At 46.2% G+C, this 22,821-nt stretch overlaps 1 protein-coding gene and 1 pseudogene across 1 annotated transcript; one reads left to right on the forward strand and one right to left on the reverse strand.

Annotated features, from left to right (window-relative positions):
* The first annotated feature begins 1,048 nt into the window (after positions 1–1,048).
* On the forward strand, positions 1,049–16,380 carry PGD (phosphogluconate dehydrogenase). The gene is made up of 13 exons (XM_019746691.3): positions 1,049–1,178; positions 1,866–1,941; positions 2,630–2,809; positions 5,547–5,612; positions 6,279–6,397; positions 8,523–8,592; positions 10,755–10,889; positions 11,874–12,063; positions 14,462–14,592; positions 14,844–14,977; positions 15,364–15,463; positions 15,616–15,738; positions 15,823–16,380. Exons 1-13 carry the CDS (start codon positions 1,171–1,173, stop codon positions 15,940–15,942), a joined length of 1,452 nt encoding a protein of 483 aa, XP_019602250.2. The 5' UTR covers positions 1,049–1,170; the 3' UTR covers positions 15,943–16,380.
* A 780-nt stretch (positions 16,381–17,160) lies between these two features.
* On the reverse strand, positions 17,161–19,545 carry LOC109455233 (putative G protein-coupled receptor 160; annotated as a pseudogene).
* Positions 19,546–22,821: the final 3,276 nt, after the last annotated feature.

Below are 22,821 nucleotides of genomic sequence, written 5' to 3' on the forward strand. Positions count from 1 at the left end.
GCCTGGCTTACCTGTTCATAGTCACTCCTGTCCCCACTCAGGGAAGCCTGAGGAGAGCCAGGCACCTCGGTATAGCTTTCAAATACATTTCTGGGCTTGCTTACAGCTCTCTATTTCTGCATCTAATAAAAAAGCAAGAAATGATGGGAAGGACCCAAAAAGACAGGGACCTCTCTTCCTCTCAGGAGGAAGTTCTGTTGTAACCTTGACCTCACCTAGATATTTGTATAGTGGGTCAACCACAGTCCATGAACCCCATACAGAATATGGGGGAGCTAGGCCTCATTCCCAAGCAGGTGTGGTCGGAGGTGGCAGCGTTCAGTGCTGAGGTCAAGATGCCTCGGCACCAGGAGACTTGAGAAGGCATGTTATTTAATGTTTTGGACCCACCATTCGCCATCACGTGGCCTCTAGTTCCTCAGCCCTACAGGAAGGGGTTCGATGACAGCACCTCCGAGCCTGGCCCATCACACCCCAACAAGTACATTCACTGCCTGGTCTCTCTGCGCCTGTTTCTCCACTTGCAAAAAGGGGCTATGTTTCCCACACGGGGTCGTGTGAGGACCAACACTTCCTAGCACCCATTACACTTGTCCAAACACCAGAAGAGTAAGCCTCGATCCCTGCCCGGAGATGAGCGATAGGATGCTTAGGCCCACAGTGCACGGCAGCGATGGGAGGAAGGAGTGGTGGACACTCAGATAACAGGCGTCCCCAAGTGCCTGGTAACTGCAAAGCGCGGCCCCACCTACCCCACCACCGTTCGGCACTGAGCCGCCGAATAGAGTCCCGGCCCTGCATGACCTCTGCCGCCGGCGGCTTCACCCAGCCCCTTCCACCTGTCCTGACACGCCCAGGCCGGTGCCCAGCCCCTCCGCCCGTGCGGGCGCCCCCGGCCCGCGTAGAGGCGACCTCATCGATGTGCTCGGCGCTCTCCTGAGTGGGCCCCGGGAGTGGGCGTCCCGTTTGCCTCAGGTGGTGTAACAGGCGCCGGGGAGGACCAATAGCGTGTCTGCACGGCTCCACCCCTCTCTTCCGATTGGTCAGCTCCGGAAAGCCGCGGCCGCTGCCTCGGAAGGCGAGCCACCGCGGGAGTCAGCTTCAGTCGCCCGCGACGTGCCTTCTCTGCCCTCCGCCTCTTTTCGCTCCTACCTGTCTGCCACCGCCGCCATGGCCCAGTGAGTGACGGCCCGCAGGCGCCCGGGGAACTTTCCGAAGGCCAGTGCTAAGGACGGGCCGCCCCCGACCCCGGGGCTCGCCTGAGCCCGGCCTCGTGGCGATCAGAATCCCAGGCCTCCGGGGTCTCAGCCCCCTCGGTCCCGGGCCCCGGAGCTCCCCGGATCCCCAGCCAGCCGTTCAGCTTCGCCTTTCCGTCGGACCCAGCCCTCTGCCCCTCGGGGCGGCGCCGGGCGGATCCCGGTTGTTAGAAAGAGCGGGGCGGGGGCGGGCATGGCCGAGGGAAGCCAGAGTCTTATGTGGAGAGGAGGGGGCTGGACTGTCGGCGGCTCTGCCTGCAGAGCAGCCCCTGCAGCGGGGCTTCCCGCTGTGGGAGACCGGGACCCTGGAACAAGTCTACGAGATAGATTAGCGTTTACATGCCGTGATTACCCTACTATTTGCGTATTTAGTTGATCTCAAGAGAACTTGAGGTCCCTTGAAGTGACAGAGTTGGGGGGTGGTCTGTTTACAGTTTAATGGAAGGCTGCTTGCCTGGGTTCTAAAGTGGAAAGGGAGCAGGGGGACAGAGGAAAAGGTAAAACAAGTGATTAAATCATAGCAAAAGCTAGGAAACTCTTAAGTCCTGAGTTGGAATGGATTAAGTGAAGCCGACACATTTTGCGTTGTTTCTTTTTCTGGTCTTTCAGAGCTGATATTGCACTGATTGGACTGGCTGTCATGGGCCAGAACTTAATTTTGAACATGAATGATCACGGCTTTGTGGTAAGTCACAAGGGACACACTCCGTTTCTGACGGGTTCTTGGTGGTTATTAGCCAGAGTGCTGGTGATTGTCCTGCAGTTTCAAAGATCCCCTGTAACCTGGAACATATTCCTCTTTATACTCTGTTGCTGCTGAGGACGTTTTTGCAAAAGGAGGAGAAGTACCACTTTGTACGTGTGTGTGGGAGGGCAAATTCCACAATCATTTGAGGAAGAAGGGTCCTGTTAAATGTATCTATCAGTTCAGTAAAGTTTGCAGCCTGAATAATCCGATCAGTATTTAAGGAGGAGAAATCCTGCAGGATGTGTAGAGAGCTCTAACTTTATTGCCTAATGAAACCTGAGGATAGGGAAACGTTTATGTATAAGCACTAACCTGGCTTAGATACAAGGATTGTCAGTGGCGAGAGAGGTCAGTCTGGAGCCAACTGGTTCCTAGATTTGAGTCCTAACCAGTTGTTGACAGACAACTACCATGGGTAGTTGACCTTTGCTTATATTCCATTCTCTGCCATTTCATCCACTAAAATGAACTTTACAGTGATTAGTCAGCACTTGGGTGGGTTAAGGCAAAGGCAGGTCCAACCTCCCCAAAACCTCGGGCTGAGCAGAAATTTCATTGTCACTGGGTCCGTGGTCTGAAAGTATTGTGTGTCCTAGATCTCCTAACTGGCTTTTTGTCCTTTTAGGTCTGCGCTTTTAATAGGACAGTCTCCAAAGTTGATGATTTCTTGGCCAACGAGGCAAAGGGAACCAAAGTGGTTGGTGCTCACACCTTGGAGGAGATGGTCTCCAAGCTGAAGAAGCCTCGGCGGATCATACTGCTTGTGAAGGCTGGTCAAGCTGTTGATGATTTCATCCAAAAATTGGTGAGGCCAGCTCTGCTCCCAGCTGCTACTCGTGCGACAGAACTTTTCTCATTCTTTCTTTTAGCTCTTTCACTTCTTTTTACTGATGAGATTCCCCCTGCCCTTCAGCTTCTGGATATGCACTGCTCGGTTCTGACCAAATAATTGCTTAAATGTCTCAGTGTTGGTTAACTTAATTGGTACTAATTAAGTAACAACATATCCTCGGGTGGTAATAATTCCTTATGTATAAAATTCTGAGGACACCAAGAGACATTTCAGTAAGAATTCATTAACAACAAGAGTAGAAACAAGACAGTCATGCACCACTTTCTAGGAAATGCATCATTAGGAGATTTTGTCGTGTGAATGTCGTACAGTGCACCTATGCAAACCTGGAGGTCCAGCCTACTGCACACCTAGGCTGGATGGTCCAGCCTTTTGCTCCCAGGCTACAAGCCTGTACAGAATGTCACTACAGAACGACACGAGATTAAATCAAGCACCAGAGAAAATGATGCAATCAAGAGACGTGAGATGTAGCACAACATACTGTTTTACAGAGTATGGGTGGTGGTCTGTCTATAGCTTAACCTCAAGAGAGACAAGATGTAGCACGACATACTGTTTTATTACAGCAAACTTTTTTTAATAAGTAGAAAGAGTACACTAATGATAAATAATAATTATGCACAAACCAGTAACATAGTCGTTTAGTATCATTATCAAGTGTCATGTACTGTCCGTAATTATATGTGCTGTACTATTACACGACTGGCAGCGCAGATTTGTTTACACCGGCATCACACACACACGTGAGTTAAGAATTGTGCTGTGACGGCTACCATGTCATTGGCGATAGGAATTGCTCAGCTCCATTATAATCTTATGGGACCACCATGGAATGTGCAGGCGGTCAGTCATTGATCGAACCGTCACTATGTGGTGCGTGACTAAACCGTAGGGGACTTGTTTTGATTGTGTGTTGTGAATGTTTAATGCTATTCACAAACAGTAGTGTCCAAATGTAGAAAGAGATTTCATTTTCCTCAGTGTTCCTATAAAGCAGTAATTCTCAAATCATTGTATACCGTGTTTCCCCAAAAATAAGACCTAGCCAGACAATCAGCTCTAATGCGTCTTTTGGAGCAAAAATTAACATAAGACCCGGTCTTACTTTACTATATGATGTGTATTACTATATGATATGAATGATACATAGAATATGATATGATATCGGGTCTTATATTAATTTTGCTCCAAAACACACATTAGAGCTGATTGTCTAGCTAGGTCTTATTTTCGGGGAAACAAGGTAATTTATGTGATGAAAGATCCCCTTAGGGAATCCTAGGAACTACACACTGGATACTTATTTTTGTACCAGTTTGTTGGCTTTAGCAAATGTATCTTTTTTAGAAGAAAACAAATATGCATGTGTGCTGTGCTGGCGGGGGCAGGTGGGTGCCCCAGCGCCGAGTCCCCTAGAGGGCCTCTGGGAGGCGGGCCTCAGTTGCAGTCTGGTCCCTAATCATCAGCCGAGGCAGGGTAGGCTTCACGTAGGTGCTGCTCGTGGTTCTTAAACACGTCGTCGGAGGCCTCGTTGAAGCTTTCCTCCAGCCCCGCAGCCACCAAGGCTAGGGGATAGTGGGCCCGTCACTGTGTGTGGTCATTGCCAGTCTGTCCTCACACTTGTCTGTTCTTCCTTCGACTTGTTCCCACCAAAGGATTTGTTCCCACTTGCCCACTGGGATGGCTGTGGCAGAGCAGCCCTGATGGGAAAAACAGCAGCTGTTGGTTGAGGCACTGTTGCTATAAGCTGTTTCTGGGGTACCCCTAGGGCCCCTTCCCTCTACATAACTCTGGGAAAAGAGGTCACTGTACCACTGGGGAGGATTTTCCTCATCAACAGTAAATGTAGACAACTTCACTGCCTGTGTCCTGTAGCCTCGGGGTGCTTCCCCGCCCCCACCCCCAAAAGCACATAGATGAAGGAGAACCAGTGGAAATAATTTGCTTAGATTCTCAAAATCAGTTCTACGGTAACAGTTCTGAAAAAGCCAAAGCATTGGCCATTTAGAAGACACGTCTTGTGAGAAGCATAGTGACAATAAACAAAGACAAGAGAGGCACTTCCTTCTCTAGAGGAGTCGTGCTAACACTGGGGTTGTTTCTACAGGAAGAGGAATTTGTAACCAGTGTGCTACCATTTTTAAGAAAATGTGACGTAGGAAGGAATCACATAGTGATAAAGGACGTAGCAAGCTCTTTTATGTAGCAAGCTGCCCATGATTAACTGTAGACAGAATGAACTGGAAAAAGGCAGTTTGTTCTTCAGGACAGGAGAATATTAAGTAACGTTCACTGGAGCCTTGTAGGGAGAGACTGAATAGTAAATAAGAAAGCCAGCCTGATTGGGGTACCGTTGGAAGATAGTCTTGTTCAGGGCCTGTTTGGGAATATCAATGATGGTACACATTGGAAATACAAAATTTTCCCAGTAGGTTTTGTTTGTTGGAAAATCTTTGCCTAGTTACGAAGAATTATTTCAGTTGTGGAGAGTTCTGACTGGGTTTACTAGCCCTAAGCTTTTCAGTAGAGTCTAGCTCTAGCCATAGAGAGTGTTATTGAAAATTAAATAATACACACTTTTAGACTGGGTATATTTGGAATAAATTCTTGTTTTAATTGGCTAAGGTATGTTATATTTTTGTCTTTCGTGTCTTTGGCCCATCTTACTGTTGGTATTTGGTTATAGGTACCATTATTGGAGACTGGTGACATCATCATCGATGGAGGAAATTCTGAATACAGGGACACCACAGTAAGTGTTCTCCAGGCCCAATTCTTCCATTTTTTGAGAACATTCTAGAAAAAAGTATCAGCATTGCACATGTGTGACCAAAAAGTGGACTGTTCTTCTGTGGTCCTGACTCCGGACATTGGTACTCAGCCTTTGTTTCTGCTAAGACATACTTGGTGGATAAAGTTCTCATCAGTCACACATAAAACTCAAAAGAATGACTTCAGTTTAGATGCAGCAGGCGGAGCATTTATGTGTGACCCTCCCCTTCCTCTGTCACCAATCCATGATACGTCAGCATCTGACGTGGTTGAGAACCACTGCTCTAATGTTGGGAGAAGTCCCTGGACAGTCTGAAGTGCTGACTGGCAGGAAGTCATACTTGTATTAAACCAACTCTTTCTTAATTGAGTCTTGCTGTGCAGGGTTTTTTTCAGTAAAATAAGAATGTGTGTTTGGCTTTATTCCCTTTGGGGACAGAGTAGCTACCTGGAACTTCCATGGATTTTTTTTTTTTTTTAACTCCCAAGCTGAGGGAATTAAACTTCTTTAATGACCAGGTTAATCTTGGATCCTGGGGTCATTTCATGTCAAATGTGGGATCCCTATACCTGTCACACCTCATCTCGTTCATTGGGAGAAGCTTACTCTATGGATGCACTATGAAATTATTTTTCTCTCACATAGAGACGATGTCGAGACCTCAAGGCCAAGGGAATCTTGTTTGTGGGGAGCGGAGTTAGCGGTGGAGAGGAAGGGGCCCGGTACGGCCCATCACTTATGCCAGGAGGGAACAAAGAAGCCTGGTGAGTACCAAGAGCACCACCCCCATTTCAACACAAGGGAGCCTGAACTTGGAGAATGAGTGAGCCGTGAACAGCTCTGCCACTCTGGTCTCTGTGGTGACTGAGTGTCGCACATAGGGATGCTTGGTCTACATTTTGTTGCTTTGACACAATGTATGTACATATTCCTCCTTTGCCTTCCCCCCCCCACCCCCCCACCCCCGTTATTCCCACCAAGACAGACAAATGGAAGTTCTAAATAGCCTTAAAGAGTTCAGAGGCTTTCAGCAAGCAGTTCAGATGATGCCCTTTGCACTGTCTGGATTTAGAAGTAAGGTCCAGTTTAATAAGAATGAGTCATGGAAAAACCTGGTGGGGGCTCCTTTGTCCCTGGGAATGAGGTCAAAAATTTTTATCTGACTTGGGAAAAAAACAAATTTTACACTGTTCACTGTGGTACATAACGTGTTTCCCCAAAAATAAGACCTAACCGGAAAATAAGCCCTACCATGATTTTTCAGGGTGTTCATAATATAAAAGCCCTACTGTATTTCCCCCCAAATAAGACCAGATCTTATATTAAGTTTTGCTCCAAAGACGCATTAGGGCTTATTTTATATTACGAGCATCCTGAAAAATCATGCTAGGGCTTCTTTTCTGGTTAGGTCTTATTTTCAGGGAAGCATGGTATAAGACGAAGGGATGGCCATAGAAGGGGAGGTACTCTGGTATGTAAAAAAAAAAAAAAGGGTGTATAAGATGTAAGTAAGTATGGGGCCAGTGAGCAGGATAGAGAATCAAAATGAAAAGGGGCAAGTAATTAATTATACATACCTCAGACTGAGGGGAAACAGCACTGCTGAGACTAGAAAAAGAGAAAGTCAGAGAGAGAGCAGAAGAGAAAGAGATAGAAAGGGAAGGATCGTTTTGAGGGAGAAATGGAAAGGTAACATTCTTTTCCGAATGAGATTGATTTCCAAACATTCTAGAATTATATTAGACATTAAAGTAGGGAGTAATCAAATCTAATGCCCAAGGGCGAAGAGTATGCTGGGAAGATTATTCTTTAAATTACCTCTCTGATGAATAAGTCTGGGGCTTCTCTCCGGTATGTTAAACCTAGAAGTAGAGGCCTTCTTGCTCCTCAAAAGCTTAAAAATATTTATCTTGTGGTACTTGCCCAGTGGGCAATTAGCAATGCAGACAACACCCACAAAAACGTTTGACATGCAGAGCTGTTCTAATTGCTCCGTCATTCACTTCTCTCACATGGTCTGGCAGAAGTAGAAGCGGCACTTTTACCTGAAACATGCAGTAAGAGTCCAGCGAAGTTCTAAAGCAGGGGTGTCCAAACTTTTATCAACGGTTCTCACCAAGGGCCATATGCGGTAAAATACACAGACAGCCGGGCCACTCACTCGAGGTGAAGAACGTATTGCCTCACCTGGTTTATTTAAGTAAATTAAATATATTTTTGGAATTTGCTGCAGGCCAATTAAAAATGGATTGCGGGCCGCAGTTGACCCGCAGGCCGCAGTTTTGACACCCCTGTTCTAAAGCTTAAGGAGTAATGTCTTACACCCCTGATTCTAAGTGTTAACTTTCCAACCTGTCAGATTTTGTGTCTTTACCAAAAACGTTTTGTGAAGAAGGCTTTATTGGTCAATAGTGAGGAGAACAATACGGAGAAAGCGTCGGGAGTTAAATCCATCCTCCTAAGGGGCTGTGGAGGAACGAAGAACAGCTGCTTTTTCTCTGAATAATAATGAATGTAGCTCTTGGAAACCGCACAGTTCTCTGTCCAGGATCATGTTGTTCTGGATAACACACATCCTGCCTGATATGATGGGGTCTCTAAGGAACTCTCAGGTTGCTTGCTGTTGGAACCATGTCTTTTTGTGAGATAGAAATTTCTCCTGGTGCTTTGCCGATGCTCCCGCCCTCTTTGTCTGTCTCCTCAGATCAGGTAGTCGGGTAGCCTCTGTCTGGTCTACCTTCAGGTCTCAAGCTCTTCATTACTTTTTCGTGGGCACATCCCCCTTCTCTCCACAGCCCCCCAATTAGAAAGAAGGAAACTCAGGGTGGGGGCAGCCCTTGAGTATTTCATTGAGATCTTAGCAGCTAAACTACCGCTTCCTTCCCACAGGCCCCACATCAAGACAATCTTCCAGGGCATCGCGGCCAAAGTAGGAACTGGAGAACCCTGCTGTGACTGGGCAAGTGCTGGGCCCCTTTCAAAGCCAGCTGGCAACATGGGTGTGGACATAACCAAGTGCACAGGGCCACCTTGGTCCCAGCGGGTGGCTTTGGGACATAAGCTTCTCTGTCTTTTAAGTGCTACCACAGCTGGTGCATAAAATGCATGCCTATTGTGCATGTCGTATGTCTTAATTGACTACTCATAGCCTTGACGTTGATGCTAAAAGCAGCCCTCCTCAAATCATCTAAGAGACAGATTCTTTAAAACAAAACAGGAAGGATGAGGTGAAGTAAGATTATTTTAAGCCAGGTTTCTTCATGGCTAAGAAAAGGATGTCACAATCAAAAGTGGGGTTCGCTTGCTAGGTAGGTATTCTGCCCTTGGACGGAGTCAGCGATGGTCTTCTGCCCTGAAGAGCCAGGTGGCCTAGGCGTGCTCACACATGCCTCCCCTTCCTGTATTTCGTGTTGCTGTTCAAATGGAGTTTATCCCTATTGCAGCCTCCATCCATGCCATGGAGGAAAAACCACTGGGCTGGGGAGACCTGAGTTATAATTCTGGCTCTCCATGAACTCACTGGGTGACAGTTGGCAAGTCCCTTTCCCTGCGTGGACTTCAGTTTTTCTTACCTGTAAAGTACGGGGTTGGACTGGATGGTCTCCAAGATTTGAGCTCCCAATCCCCATTCATTGTATAACAGCACTATTTTTACTATATTACATTTATTCTATACGAGATAAAAAGTAGAGAAGAAACAAGGACTAAGGCATATGGCATGAGGGACGCCCTCTCTCCTGGCTGTGACAGCGCCTGGTGACTTTATAGCAACTAATCTGGTCCTTACATTTTAGCCAGTGGTCGTTGAATTTAACCATATTCCACTTAGGGTAGAGAGAGGCCGGTGCTGTGAATTAGAGCACTGAGTAATCTTCTTGTTAGCATGAAGGATTGGGAAGGGAACTTTTATTCCTGAAAATAGAGTACGTTCAGTGAAAGTACAGTGGTGGTAACTTCTTTTTAGATATACTTGCAGCAAGGTCATGAAGGGAAAAAACAGTACTTGCCCTCATGTATCTTGATCGAGTCTGGCTGACTTTCTGTAACTTTAGGGCTTAGTCACAGGGTATCGAAAAAGCTGGTATCCAAAAGAAAAGTAGGCACTCCTTGCTTCATTTTTGAAGTTACAGAAAGGCTGGGGTGAAGTAAGAAGTTATTAACCATGTTACTTCATGGCCAAAGAAAGTGTCAAAATCGGAGGGGGCAGGTCAGTAATGGAAACAGACCAAGGAAGTGAAGTCTCTGATGTAAACGTCCACAGGAACAATCTGAGTGACTGCCAGGAGAGACCACTCAGGTCAGCCAGCCATCTGGTCTCCCGGGCAGGTCTGTCCCTTTTGTGGAGATGGGTGCATATGACTGGCACCGTTAAATACGTGACCTCTGTCATTCCCTTTGTTCTGATTCCTTGCACACTAAAGAATTTTCAGAGAATGGGGTCTCCCACGTAGCTTGTCTGGAAGAACAGAACGTGTTGCTCGGACTGACCCTTGTAACCACTAAGATCCGTAAATTTCTCATCATAAATTCATAAACTGTATTCTGATTTTATACATCTTGCCAGTTTAGTATAAATCAGAATCTTGTCAACTAAGAGACCCCGGCAAGAACACATTTCTGGGCTTACGAGATTGAGAGCTAGACCTGGAATCGAAGATTATTTTATCTCTCAGTAGCCATTAGAAATAACCACAGTACATTTATATATTTTTTTAAGTTCAAGTGATTTAATTAGCCAACTTATTGTATCCTCCAGTTGGTAGGAAAGTGGTAACTTCAGGAAAAAGAAGACTTCTCTTGTGAGTAGGGAATGAGAGTTGCTCTTAATAACAATGAGAAAGTGGAAAATGTAGACTCAGGTGCTCTAGGTACTTAAGTGAATTTGGGGTTTTTTCCCGTTTTTTACAGAGGCATGAATTGGGAGTTTAAAATACTACTGGACTGGATTGAAGCTTATGTTGAATTGTCATATAGTGGTTCTTATTTTTAAAATACTGTAAATATTTGCTTCACATTTGTTATTTTCTGTATGAGGAGGGCGCCTTGCCGAAGAATCTGACGTGGGCTTTTCTGGTGTATCATCTGCTTCTCTGACGGCCTCTTGGTGTTTGTCACTGACAGGTGGGAGAGGAGGGAGCAGGACACTTCGTGAAGATGGTGCATAATGGGATAGAGTATGGTGACATGCAGCTCATCTGCGAGGCCTACCATCTGATGAAAGACGTTCTGGGCATGGAGCACGACGAGATGGCGAAGGTGAGTGGCGGGCCCTGCCTCCCTGCAACGAGGAATCACTGCCCACACGGGAGGGGTTGCTGGTGCCAGCACATCCTTCCCCATTCTTTCTCCTTGGGTCATTCTGGTGTCTGGTGGGCTCAGCCTAATTTAAGAGAAGCTACCAGTAATAGGACTTGAGGGTATGACAGCTGGTCACCAAGCCAGAAGTGCCCAAAGCAAGCGTCTCGGTGGTAATCATATAGTGACCCTACTGTGTGTCAGGCACTGTCACTCTACGTACATTGTCTCCTTTGACCCTCCATTGTCCCATGTGGGAAGTGCCCTAGAAGCTTTCTTTTTGGATCATACTGAGACTTGCTTTTGACAGTTAGCTTTTCCTCTAACATTGTATTACGAAAATGTGCAAACACACAGCAAGGTTGAAAGAATTGGACAGTGAGCATTCATAAACACACTTCTTGGATACTACCATTAATATTTCATTACACTTGCTTTAATCGGATATCTGGCTGTCTCTGTCATCTAAATGTTGGAGGTATAATAGTAAAAACAAGGTCCCTGCCCTTGTAGAGCTGCGAAGACAGGCGATAATAGTTAAATATATAATATGACGCTAGTCAGTGCTCCCTGTCATAAAGAAAAGGACACCGGTGTGTGTAAGAGGTAGATTTAGGCTGGGTGATCAAGGAAGGTCCCTGAGGAGGTGACAGTGTACAGACACACCTGAGTGAGGTGAGGGACCCCTTGCTCTGGGAAAGGACAGTCCGGCAATCAGAAAGTCAGCAGAGTCGGGTTAAGATGAAACACGAGTGACTCTCGGTGAGCGTCACTCAGCCGGTGGGAGCAGAGAAGTACCGGCCCTACTGTCAGAGAAGAAGCTACTGGCCTGGGCTGCTGAGCACATCCTGAGCACCGGGCATTTCTGTCTACAGCGGAAAAGAGGGAATCGGTTCAGGGGGCTTCACCTGTCTAATCCTTGTTTCTCTCACATCCTGCACGTAGGCATTTGAGGAATGGAATAAGACAGAGCTAGACTCATTCCTGATTGAAATCACAGCCAATATCCTCAAGTTCCAAGACAGTGACGGCACACACCTGCTGCCAAAGATCAGGGACAGCGCGGGGCAGAAGGGCACGGGGAAGTGGACGGCCATCTCAGCCCTGGAGTATGGCATGCCCGTCACCCTCATCGGTGAGTGAGGTCCCGCCCCGCGGCGTGCGCTCTGGCCTCCATGCTTTGGTCCTAGTGTCCTTCTAGAATATCGGTATAGGCTGGCAACTAGGAACCCGCTCTTTTATTAGGGAACCTGTCAGCTTTCAGGGTGCTTTCTGCTCTCCGCATATGAAAATAGCTGGTGTGAGACAGCCTGAAACTGCTTTTAACCTCCTCTTTATAATCCTTTCCTCAATTGTAGGAGCTTTGAGATAAATTCAGAAGTGACTGCGTTTCTTACCAATTTCATCCTTGGGGTAGTTTTTCACATTACTGATTTAATTAGTCAGTGACCTAAATCTTTTCAATGGATAAGGTAACTGTAATAGAATTTTTCATACAAAAGTTCACAGAATAACATAAATTTATGTACTCAGCATTTATTATTAACATTTTGCTGAGGTTTTCCCCCCAAATATTTAAAAAGTAAAGTATTACCTGTACATTTCAAATCCTTAAATATTCTTTTCCTAAGTTCCTTCACCACTACCATCCTGAAGTGGGTGTATATCCTTCCCATCCATGTTTTTCATCTTACATTAATGAGCTAAGCATCAAACTCAAAAAGGTATACATTGAAGGAAATAAATAAAGAGCAGAAGTAAACAGAAAACAAGAAGAGAACTAACAAAACTACAAGTTGGTTCTTTAAGAATCAAATAGATACGCTTCTGGCAAGATTGCAAAAGAAGCCTGAACAAAGGTGCTGAGCATGTTTAAGGAAAGGCGAGTCTTGGCTCCTGACGGAGTGGTTCCCGCTGTAATAAAACAGGAAATTTCCTGTGTGTTCTTCCAGGTGTAGGTTGCTTTCCCTGCCCGGTCCCTTCCTTCTGATTTCCTGAGTAATTAGGCCTCACTTAGTGTACCATGAACTCTGTGTGGTTGTAAGGCCCAGTCAAGAGGGAAGGAGGTTGCTTAGTCCCGCTTTGTGGAGAAGGAAGTTGGCTGCTTTTCAGCTAATCTGAGTGACACCATAGGCAGGTGACCAAGGGAACAGTAGCTGGGAGTGGTTTATTCATTGCTGACTCAACTATAAGAATATGACAGTCTCAAAAAGAATCCTGCTCTCATGGTGAAAGGGAGACTGCGTCCTTTTACCAGTTGAAGGCAGGCTGGGCCTAATCCCTGATGGGCGCCATTTTTGTCAATTGACCTAATGGGGAAGTCTGTGTTCCTCCTGACCCTGAGGGAACGCTGAAGGGTGTCGCCACACTCGCCTCCTTGCACCAGTTCTTACAACACTTCTGCCCACAAATGCTAAGTCATCGTGTGTGTACTGTAGCAGCAACAAGAGTCCCAGGCCGGGGGTGGGGGTGGGGGCCGCGGGGATGCAGATGGCTCAGTGGTTAGAACACGGTGCTCTTAACAACAGGGTTGCCGGTTCCATCCCCGCATAGGCCAGTGTGAGCTGCGCCCTCCACAACTAGATTGAAACAACTACTTGACTTGGAGCTGATGGGTCCTGGAAAAGAAACACACTTAAAATAAAAGTTAAAAAAAAAAAGTCCCGGGCCAGGATACAAAGACACTGACTTTATTCCTATAAAATTGTCAATTGAGCAAGTATTCTTTGATGAGGGATAATGTTTAAAGATACCAAATGTCTTAATACCAAAATTCTATTTGAAATGTTTTTTATTCAAATGAAGTAAAATTGTGAAATTTTAATGGTGACCATGGACACACTGAAAACGAAAACTGCGGGCATCCTTTGTTTTACTGCGCTGCACAGATGCTGTGGTTTTTTTTTATAAATTGAAGGCAAGACCCTCCACCAGCAAAAAGATTGTGCCTCACTTTATTGCGACACTCGCTTTATTGCGGTGGTATAAAGCAAGAGGTAGCCTGTGTGGGGATTGGAAAATTGAGGTTTTTGAGGAGTAAGTCTGTAAGTGTTACTTCTCAGTGTACTGGTTATTTCAAATGGATGGGTAGTTAGTGCTTCAAAAGAAAATAAATTGAGTCCTTGGTGAGCATTTAAAATTTAAAGTCCTCTCAACTGAAATTGAAAGTTTACTCTTGACCAACCAACACAGTAATTCTGAACAATAATCATTTTACCACTTTGATTTTCTGTAAAACTCCCCATTGAATTTCATATTGATCTTTGTGATTGAATACCTGTATTTATGTTGCAAGATTGACTTGGAGTTTTAGTTGTCAAATCAACTGTTTAGAGCTTTTTATAAGACTTCTTTCTGATCTAGGTTACATGTTGTGGCCTAAAGTTGAGACTTTCAGCTCTTGGTAACATTGAAAACCTTGCTCCATTTCTGTTCTTCCTCATCCTCTCCCGCCTGTGTGTTCTCTTTTTCTGCTGGTTTAATGTGTAGACTTGGGTCACACATCGTCTCCTGCCCTGCTCTCCCCCACGTAGGAGAAGCGGTCTTTGCCCGCTGCTTATCATCTCTGAAGGACGAGAGGATTCAAGCCAGCAAAAAGCTGAAGGGTCCTCAAAAGATCCAGTTTAAAGGTGATAAGAAGTCATTCCTGGAGGACATTCGAAAGGTGGGGCCCTGTCCCTGGCGGTAGCCTTTGTTTGTCCCTTGGAAGGCAGAGGGGTGGGGGCTGTTGCAGGAGAACGTCCTGAGGCCACAGGGTGGGTGGAATCCAGTCCAGCTTTCTTGGATGTGCTCTGCAGCCTTTTCCCACACCGCTGCCCTCTCTGGGACCTGCAGGCTCGTGGGGTGAGGCTGGTAGGCACAGGTGGTCACTTTGCCGACTGCAACTCTGATTAAGGTCTTTGTGTCGTTCTTCAGGCCCTCTATGCTTCCAAGATCATCTCTTATGCTCAAGGCTTTATGCTGCTGAGACAGGCCGCCACTGAATTTGGCTGGACCCTCAACTATGGTGGCATTGCCTTGATGTGGAGGGGCGGCTGCATCATCCGAAGGTGAGTGAGTGCTGGAAAGGACATGCCACGCGCCTGTGTCGGAGGACGAAGGTCTGTGGGCGCTGCGTTACCGGTTCCCACGGAACTGGTGCACTTCGTCCTCTCAGGGCAGTGACACAGGTTTAGGTGGTCACGTCACTTTTCCCCTGTGCAGCAGTTCTAACTAGGGTCCACACTAGACCCTTAAGGTAACTCTGTGAGAACTGCCCAGCATGCCTCCGGGACTTCGGGGCGTGTTTTCACTGAGCATACAGCTGGCTTTGAGGGTTGACAAGTGTAACTTTGTATCTCTCTTGGGTATACATGAGCTTCCAACTTAGTTACCCCGCTTCCTGCCAGGCGTTCAGCAGGAAGTCCACTGACTTTTTCCCTCCTGATTATTTCAGCGTATTCCTAGGAAAGATCAAAGACGCATTTGGTCGAAACCCAGAACTTCAGAACCTACTACTTGATGACTTCTTTAAGTCAGCGGTCGAAAACTGCCAGGTATGTCGCCTAGAGCTGGGTGGTACAGGACTTCTGTCACGGGTTTTGCTCGGGGGCATCTGGTTTTCACCTGCCAGCGCTGGTGCGGATAAACATTGGTCGTTTCGAATGGAACCAGTTATCTTTTCTGTGGGCTCTGTTTTCTTGCGCAGGAGTCCTGGCGGCGGGCAGTCAGCACTGGTGTCCAGGCGGGCATCCCCATGCCCTGCTTCACCACTGCGCTTTCCTTCTATGATGGGTACAGACACGAGATGCTGCCAGCCAACCTGATCCAGGTGAGCTGTGGGAGGAGGTGGTGAGTGACGTGAGGGTCGTGTGCCTGCGTGTCGTGCTAACCAGCCTCACCTCTCATTCTCCAGGCTCAGCGGGATTACTTTGGGGCCCACACCTATGAACTCTTGGCCAAACCAGGGAAGTTTATCCACACTAACTGGACCGGCCACGGCGGCAGTGTGTCTTCCTCTTCATACAACGCCTAGTCGCACTCACCGTGTTAACCCACCGCAATTCCATAGACGGGACATTCCATTTGCCACACAACACTGCTTACACCGCCCTTTGCCCTACTTTCTGCTCAGATCTTTTAAAACAAAGTGTCGGAAGAGACTCCCGAAAAGTCACCCCGAGCTTACTTGTGAAGTAGTTCTGTGAGACCCACCGTGCACTCTGTCCTTGCCTCTAGGGACTGGCCAGGAATTGATGTGCGACAGCGCAGACCAGCTCCTGATGCAGTGACTTCCCACATGTCCCATGCCCCGTGGATTAGGGAGGCGGTCTAAGTTTGCCCTGATAGAGGCAGCAGCTCTCACCACGTAGAAGGGAAGGGCTTTTGTTGGAAATTGATCAGACTGGAACCTTTGTATCATGCAGCTGAATTCCTTTTTTCCTTTACTTAATTAAAAACTACATTATATTTATGCTTTTTCTCCAGACTCTTAAATACTTTCACCTCAGCCACTCCGATCCATTTCCCCCCCTTGCAGCCAGTTTCATTACATTTGAATCTGTTTGTTTCCTTTTTTTTCCCCTCTTTGTTTTCTTTTTTAAAAAAAGACACCAGAATACTACAAGAAACAGCAAAGCTAGGATGTTAACTCTGGAGGGAGGGACAGGGAGGCAGTTGGGAGTGAGCGAACGGACGAGGCACTTGAAGGTAGTGGTTATTTTCTTTTTCTTGAGTTGGGCGATGGGTAGGTATATGGATGTTCATTGTAACATCCTCTGTGCCTTTTTGTATTTCACATATTTCATAATAAACAGTTTAGAGAATGACATTTAAATGATGGGCTCAGCTTGGTCTGGTTCATAGTCTTCCCCATGCCTCTCTCTCTCTGTTTGTCTCTAAGTCTGGCCCATGGATTTAGTGTGGGATTTTTAGCAGCCCAAGGCTGCTCCTGCAATCAGGCCTTTTCACTTGATCTTATTTGTAAGCTACTTAGCCTGTTGACTGATTCTGTTATGGGGCCTGGCACCCATGGACTTGTTTTTCTCCAGCAGCTTAACTTGAGGAAGTTTCCGTGGAGTGCTTTGGGAGGCCCTACTTGTGGCCTAGGAATAGAACAAACACCTTCCATGTTTTAACAGTTAGTGTGTCTGAGCTGACCACTGACCTCTGACCTCTTTCAGAAGAATGCAGGGGTAGGCGTGCTGAAGTGGGAGACAAGCTGAAGTGGGAGACAATCCTTTTTGTTAAATGATCAACTTTTTAAGTTCTTAGCCCGGCCTGTGTACTTAAACCTACCCACTACCCCCTCCTCCCGCACCTGCAAATTTAAGAGCCACTGGGTCATGCTCATGATTCAGGATTTTTTTAAGTAAACTTTGTTGGGGAATATTGGGGAACAGTGTGTTTCTCCAGGGCCTGTCAGCTCCAAGTCGTCCTTCAATCTAGTTGTGGAGGGTGCAGCTCAGCTCCAAGTCCAGTCGCCGTTTTCAATCTTTAGTTGCAGGGGTTGCAGCCCAGTATCCCATGCATGAATTGAACCGGCAACTTTGTTGAGAGCTTGTGCTCTAACCAACTGAGCCTTCCAGCTGCCCCCAGGATTTTTCTTTAGTTTAATAAAAATGTTTACGTTTGTATCTTAAAGTTGGAAGCGAATCTCAGATTTACATAATAGTTTGCATCCAGTAGTTTTTTGGGTAATGCGAACATCAGTATGGTGAAATGTTAATTCATTTCCTTTTGTGTTAAATTAATATTTGTGATAACGCAGTTTTCCTGAACAGGTATAAAAATTTTACTTGGAATTATTTTATTGCAAACAAAATGATATCTTAGTCCCAAAAGACACATTCTGAAAAGGTGTGAACACTGGGGGGGAGGAGAAGTTTAAGTTCAGTTCATTCTTTGTATGTCCTGAGTCGGCATTCTTTCCTGTTTATAAAAATTACGATTCTTATTGTAGTTGTAAGTTTTAATTAGTTTTAACATGGCAACATGCTAAATTGTTAACTGATACAGGCTTTTCAATATGCTCAGGATTATGAATTGCAAGTGGAATGAAGCAGCATTTCCAGTTGACAAATGAATCCAAAGGTAGTGCAATGTCTCTTAAATTAAGCTTGTGACAATTAAACCAAACTAGCAATGAGAAAACTAGATAAAGTACAAAGACAGACTGTTAATCTCAGTATAGTACAAAGACAGACTGTTAATCTCAGTATACGCTAGAATCCTTTAAGTAAAAGAATAATCACTTGAAATAGTACAAATGGTAACCAGGTACCAAGAAAACATAACGAACGTGGCCAAGAGTGTTTTTTCAGAGCTCACAGTATAACTGCACTGGGATGAAAAGGGAAAATACAGGATAGTCTCATTCATATAGAAAGTTATCCTAGTAGCCTGTACCAAGGTCATAAATTTTGACCAAGAGGTTATAAAAGCTATAAAAATCACCATGGAAAAGGACAGGCAGTAACTGCTGATGGAGAAAGGACATTGGTAAGAATAAACATTCTGTGCCTTCAGGTTTGGGGCGATGGATCTCCCAAAACGTAAGCAAAGACTGAAATCCAAGTTAAAAGCATGGTAAAGAAAATAGTTTTTGACACTCACATGGAAGCTAGGTGGTTTTAGAGAAATTCAGGTAATAATATGGAGAAGCTATCAGGAAAAGGATAATGCAAAAAGCCATAAGTAAAAGAATTTGAACAGGCAAATGTGGTATTTAGTAAACCTAATGCCTGAAAATACAAACTCCCTGAAATAGAAGGGAAATGTTTACCAAAAGTGAAAAATCAGTGCATGCGAGTGAAATGTGAAAGTATTCCATAAGGTTTTGAGAGGTGTTTTTTTCTCAATGCTAGTGTAAGGAGGATATTTAGTAATATTTTTCCAAGTATTGTCAAAGATAGCGGACAGTTACCATCTAGAGGCTGATTTTGTTTGATGTAACAGGTACTAAACAGCAGTTCTCTGAAGAAAGAGCAGTCATATTTTTAGAGAAATTTCAGAAACATACAGTAAAATACTGCTTGGCTTTATTTCCTATTCTCTGCTTTCTCCAGTTGGTCTTTCTCTGCTGATAATATTCCTATTTTCAGTTTTACTGCCTTTGGTTCCTGGCAAACCCAAATGCCACATGAATAAGCTCTTTTCTGACATGGAAGCACTACAGAGTACACAAGACTCTTCCTTCCCTCAAAGGAATATGCCCTTTCCCATTTTTCTTGGGACGAGAGCCTCTCAACCTTTTATTCTTTTGTCATCCCACTTGGGATAGACACACAGGTAGGAAGACCTCTTTCCAAGTCATTTGCACAGGGTGGGGCGACGCCAGCGCGTTTCCTCCCCGCGGGACTTCTCTGCAGGCCGGGTCCTCGCTGTCGCGGTCGCCTCTGGAATGCGGGGGTGGCGGTTCCGGTTCGGCTCGTTCTCCGAGTCCCCCTCACCGCGCAGCCCACCAGATCCGCGACGAAGTCGCTGCACGGCCACTTGCTCAGGATTCTTTTTAGGGGTTGTGAACCTCTGATGCAGTTTTTCTCAAAGGGCGATCAATCGACCACTTTCTCTCGGGCGGACAGGTGTGGTGTTCTAGAACGGAGAGTGAGTTCCTTCAAAGAGAAACAACAGTGAGAGATGGGAGGCTACATGTCAAAAGGGCCTAAGGATTGGGTGCAATCAGAACTTCAGCCCCTGCTATGGATGGTGGACTTTGGTTTCCAATCCAAGCCCCTCTACTTACTAGCTCTAAGACTTGGGGCAAATTATGTAATATCTCTGGTCTCAGCATTCTCATCTGTAAAGTGGGGGTGATGGTACCTGCCTCCTTAGGGCTATTTGAAAGATGTACCAAGTAAAACTAGACCAGCACCTGGCCCATAAGGACCTACATAAGTGGCTGTTATCATTATCACCACTTCAGGGTGTGCCTGTCCCTGAAGCACTGGTATTTCTGGGAGTCAGAAACCAAAAGTGACTTCGCAACACTCAGCCCTCACGTGGCTCCTGTGTGCTACATGGCAGGTGTCGGTCAAGACAACAGGGAGGCCAGCTGAGCTCATCAAACTATCCAACCGGACCCCCCACTCCCTGACTCAGGGGGTCTGGGTTGGGGCTTCACATCCTGCATTTCTAACATGCTCCGAGGTGATGCCGGGCTGCTGGTCAGTCTCCCACAGGGAGGTGTGGGGAGGGGAGGCATGGGACGGGTACTCCAGCATTAGGACACCCAGGTTCAAATCCTAACCACCATCTGGCATTGTCACTTTGAGCAAGTGATTTAAGTGCTCTGAGTTCCCATTGCTTCACCTGTAAAATGGGGTTACTAATTACTTCCTTAGGCTACTGTGACAATAAAAGGTTATATAAAGTATTTTGCACAGTATCTAGCATACAGTAAGGGCGTAATAAATGCAAGTTATTTTTATTGTTCAAAGAATACAACAGTCATTTGCCTCGGTCCTTGACAGGGAGACTTTTTACTACATATGCTTTGGTGCCTTTTGAATTACACATCCCATGACTTATTTGAAAAATACATCAATAAAAACTGCAAATTAGCTCTAGGGAAGGCAGCCTCGCCTACTGGTTAGGAGCCTGGGTTCTGGAACCATTCTGCTGGGGCCCACCCCTCATTCACTGTTACCTCACATGCCACTTCACCTCTGCCTATGTACTTTCTCATCTGTTAAAAAGGGATGGCCATAATCTCGGAGCTTTTTGGAGGATTAAATTAGTGCCTGCCACACGGTGAATACTATTTAGGGTTTACTGTGTATTCCCTACTTCCTGCTGAAGGTGAGGTTGTTGAATGATTCTGGAAACAGATGGAGGTGGACGGAGTATGGTTCAGCCCCCTACCCAGTCGGTCCTGTCCAGCCTAACTGCCGCAGGGAAAATCTGGTGGCTATTTGTTGTTACACGGGGGTCGGGAACTCTGGCCCTATTTGGGGATTTTCCTGAGAGTCTCATACTGCATACGTAAGAATATAATAGCAACAGAGTGCACCAACCAGATACTGTTCTAAATGAACTCATTTACTGCAACATACTCTGGAATAAGTACTCTCATTATCCCCAATGAAGCACAGAGGAGACACATGGGTTTTAAGTGACTTGTCCAAGGTCACATACCTCCTGCTGAACTGGAATTTGGACCCTGGCCACCTGGTGCCAGAGTCCATGCACTTACTTGCTCATTAAACTGTCTTACCGCTCAATGTGTACATCTCATTTACTCATTAGCTTATTTACTGTATACCTACTATGTGCCAAGCTCTGTGCCGGGTACCATCTGGCCAGTGGTGAGAGAAGTATAACAGCTAATGGAGATTGATTTTTAAATTTTTTTTTCTATTGGGGAATTTTGGAGAATAGTGTGGTTTTCCAGGGCCCATCAGCTCCAAGTCAAGTCGTTGTCCTTCAATCTAGCTGTGGAGGGCGCAGCTCAGCTCCAAGTCCAGTCGCTGGTTTCAATCCTTAGTTGCAGGGGGCGCAGCCCACCATCCCATGCGGGAATTGAACCAGCAACCTTGTTGTTGAGAGCTCGCGCTCTAACCAACTGAGCCATCTGGCTGCCCCTGGAGATTGATATTTGAATCGGCATTTTATGGTGCAATTTGAGGGAAAATAAATGACTGCTCTTGAACTTTATGGTGCTCCGTGTAATGCAGCTGAAGAGGATTCAGGAAACCCACAAATGTCCTTGTCTTATTTATGGTGAGGGCTGTGGGAGGAGAGCAAAGGATAAGAGCATGGACTTAGAAGCCAGCTGCTCGTAATGAAATCTGGGCTCCACCATTTTCTGGCAGTTTAACCTCCAGCAAAGTTCTTCCACCTCTGTGACCCTGCTCCCTCATCCATAAAACGGGGGTAATAGTACCTATCTCTGGGGGCAGTTGAGATAGACCGTGGGCACCTAGAACAAAGCCAGAAGCAGAAGCATTCGTGTTAACTGCAGCGCTCACCAGCTGCAGGACCCGCCTCCTTTCATGGCCTGGTGCAATGCTGACATCTAGTGGCCAGTGTGCGTGGCTAGCTCTTCATCCAGGAAAAGTACTTCCAACCAAATACATCCATGTTCCGTGTAACTCCTCTGCCCTGGGCCTTTCTCTTCACTCTAAAGTGCCTGGGTATTCCACACATTATTAGAATAATGGTCTTTTGCCCTGGGAAGCCACTGGTTTAAAATGAGATAACCTGCGAGGCACAGAACATAGAAACTGCCTGGGAAATAATTGTTAGTATTTCTTGAACACTTACGTGAGGCAATTTAAACCTCTCATTTAAACCTCACAACTCCTCTGTGAGGTTGGTACTATACCTCCACTTTATGAATGAGGGGACCGAGGCTTGGAGAGGTCTGTGGCTTGTTCAGGGTCACAAAGCTTGTTGAGAGGGGCTGGGCTCTGAATCCAAGGTCTGGCCCTAGGGCCGGAGCTCAGCACCCCCTCACCACCCTACTCTACCCCTCCCAGACCCCCCCCCACCATCACACACCATGCCGCTGGAGACCAAATGGCTGCAGCCCTTAGGGAGCAGGACCGCTACGGAAGAGGAGAGTCTGCCAGCTAAAGCAAAGGCCGATGGCACTGACAACCGTCCCAGGAGGCTGGAGACTGGGCTGCCCCAAGGGAGCAGTGGGGAGAAGGGGCCAGAGGCACGTGTCATCTCAGATGCAGTGGAAATGGATCAGAAGGCCCAGGCCTCCAGAAAGAGGTTCTCCATGTCTCAGTCCTCTACACGCGTTGGGTCGGGGGGATTTCTGTGCAAGAGGAAGGTGAGGAGTGGCGTGGGTGCTCACCTTTAATCATAAAAGAAATATACGCTTGTTTAGAGATGCAGACTACAGAAATGTACAAAGTGAAAAATGTGAGTGCCCTTATCTGCCTTTTCTTCAACCCATTGCTCAAAA

This window comes from Rhinolophus sinicus, chromosome 14, assembly GCF_057876585.1.
Source record: "Rhinolophus sinicus isolate RSI-liver-muscle chromosome 14, RSI-T2T, whole genome shotgun sequence".
NCBI classification, from domain to species: Eukaryota; Metazoa; Chordata; class Mammalia; order Chiroptera; family Rhinolophidae; genus Rhinolophus; species Rhinolophus sinicus.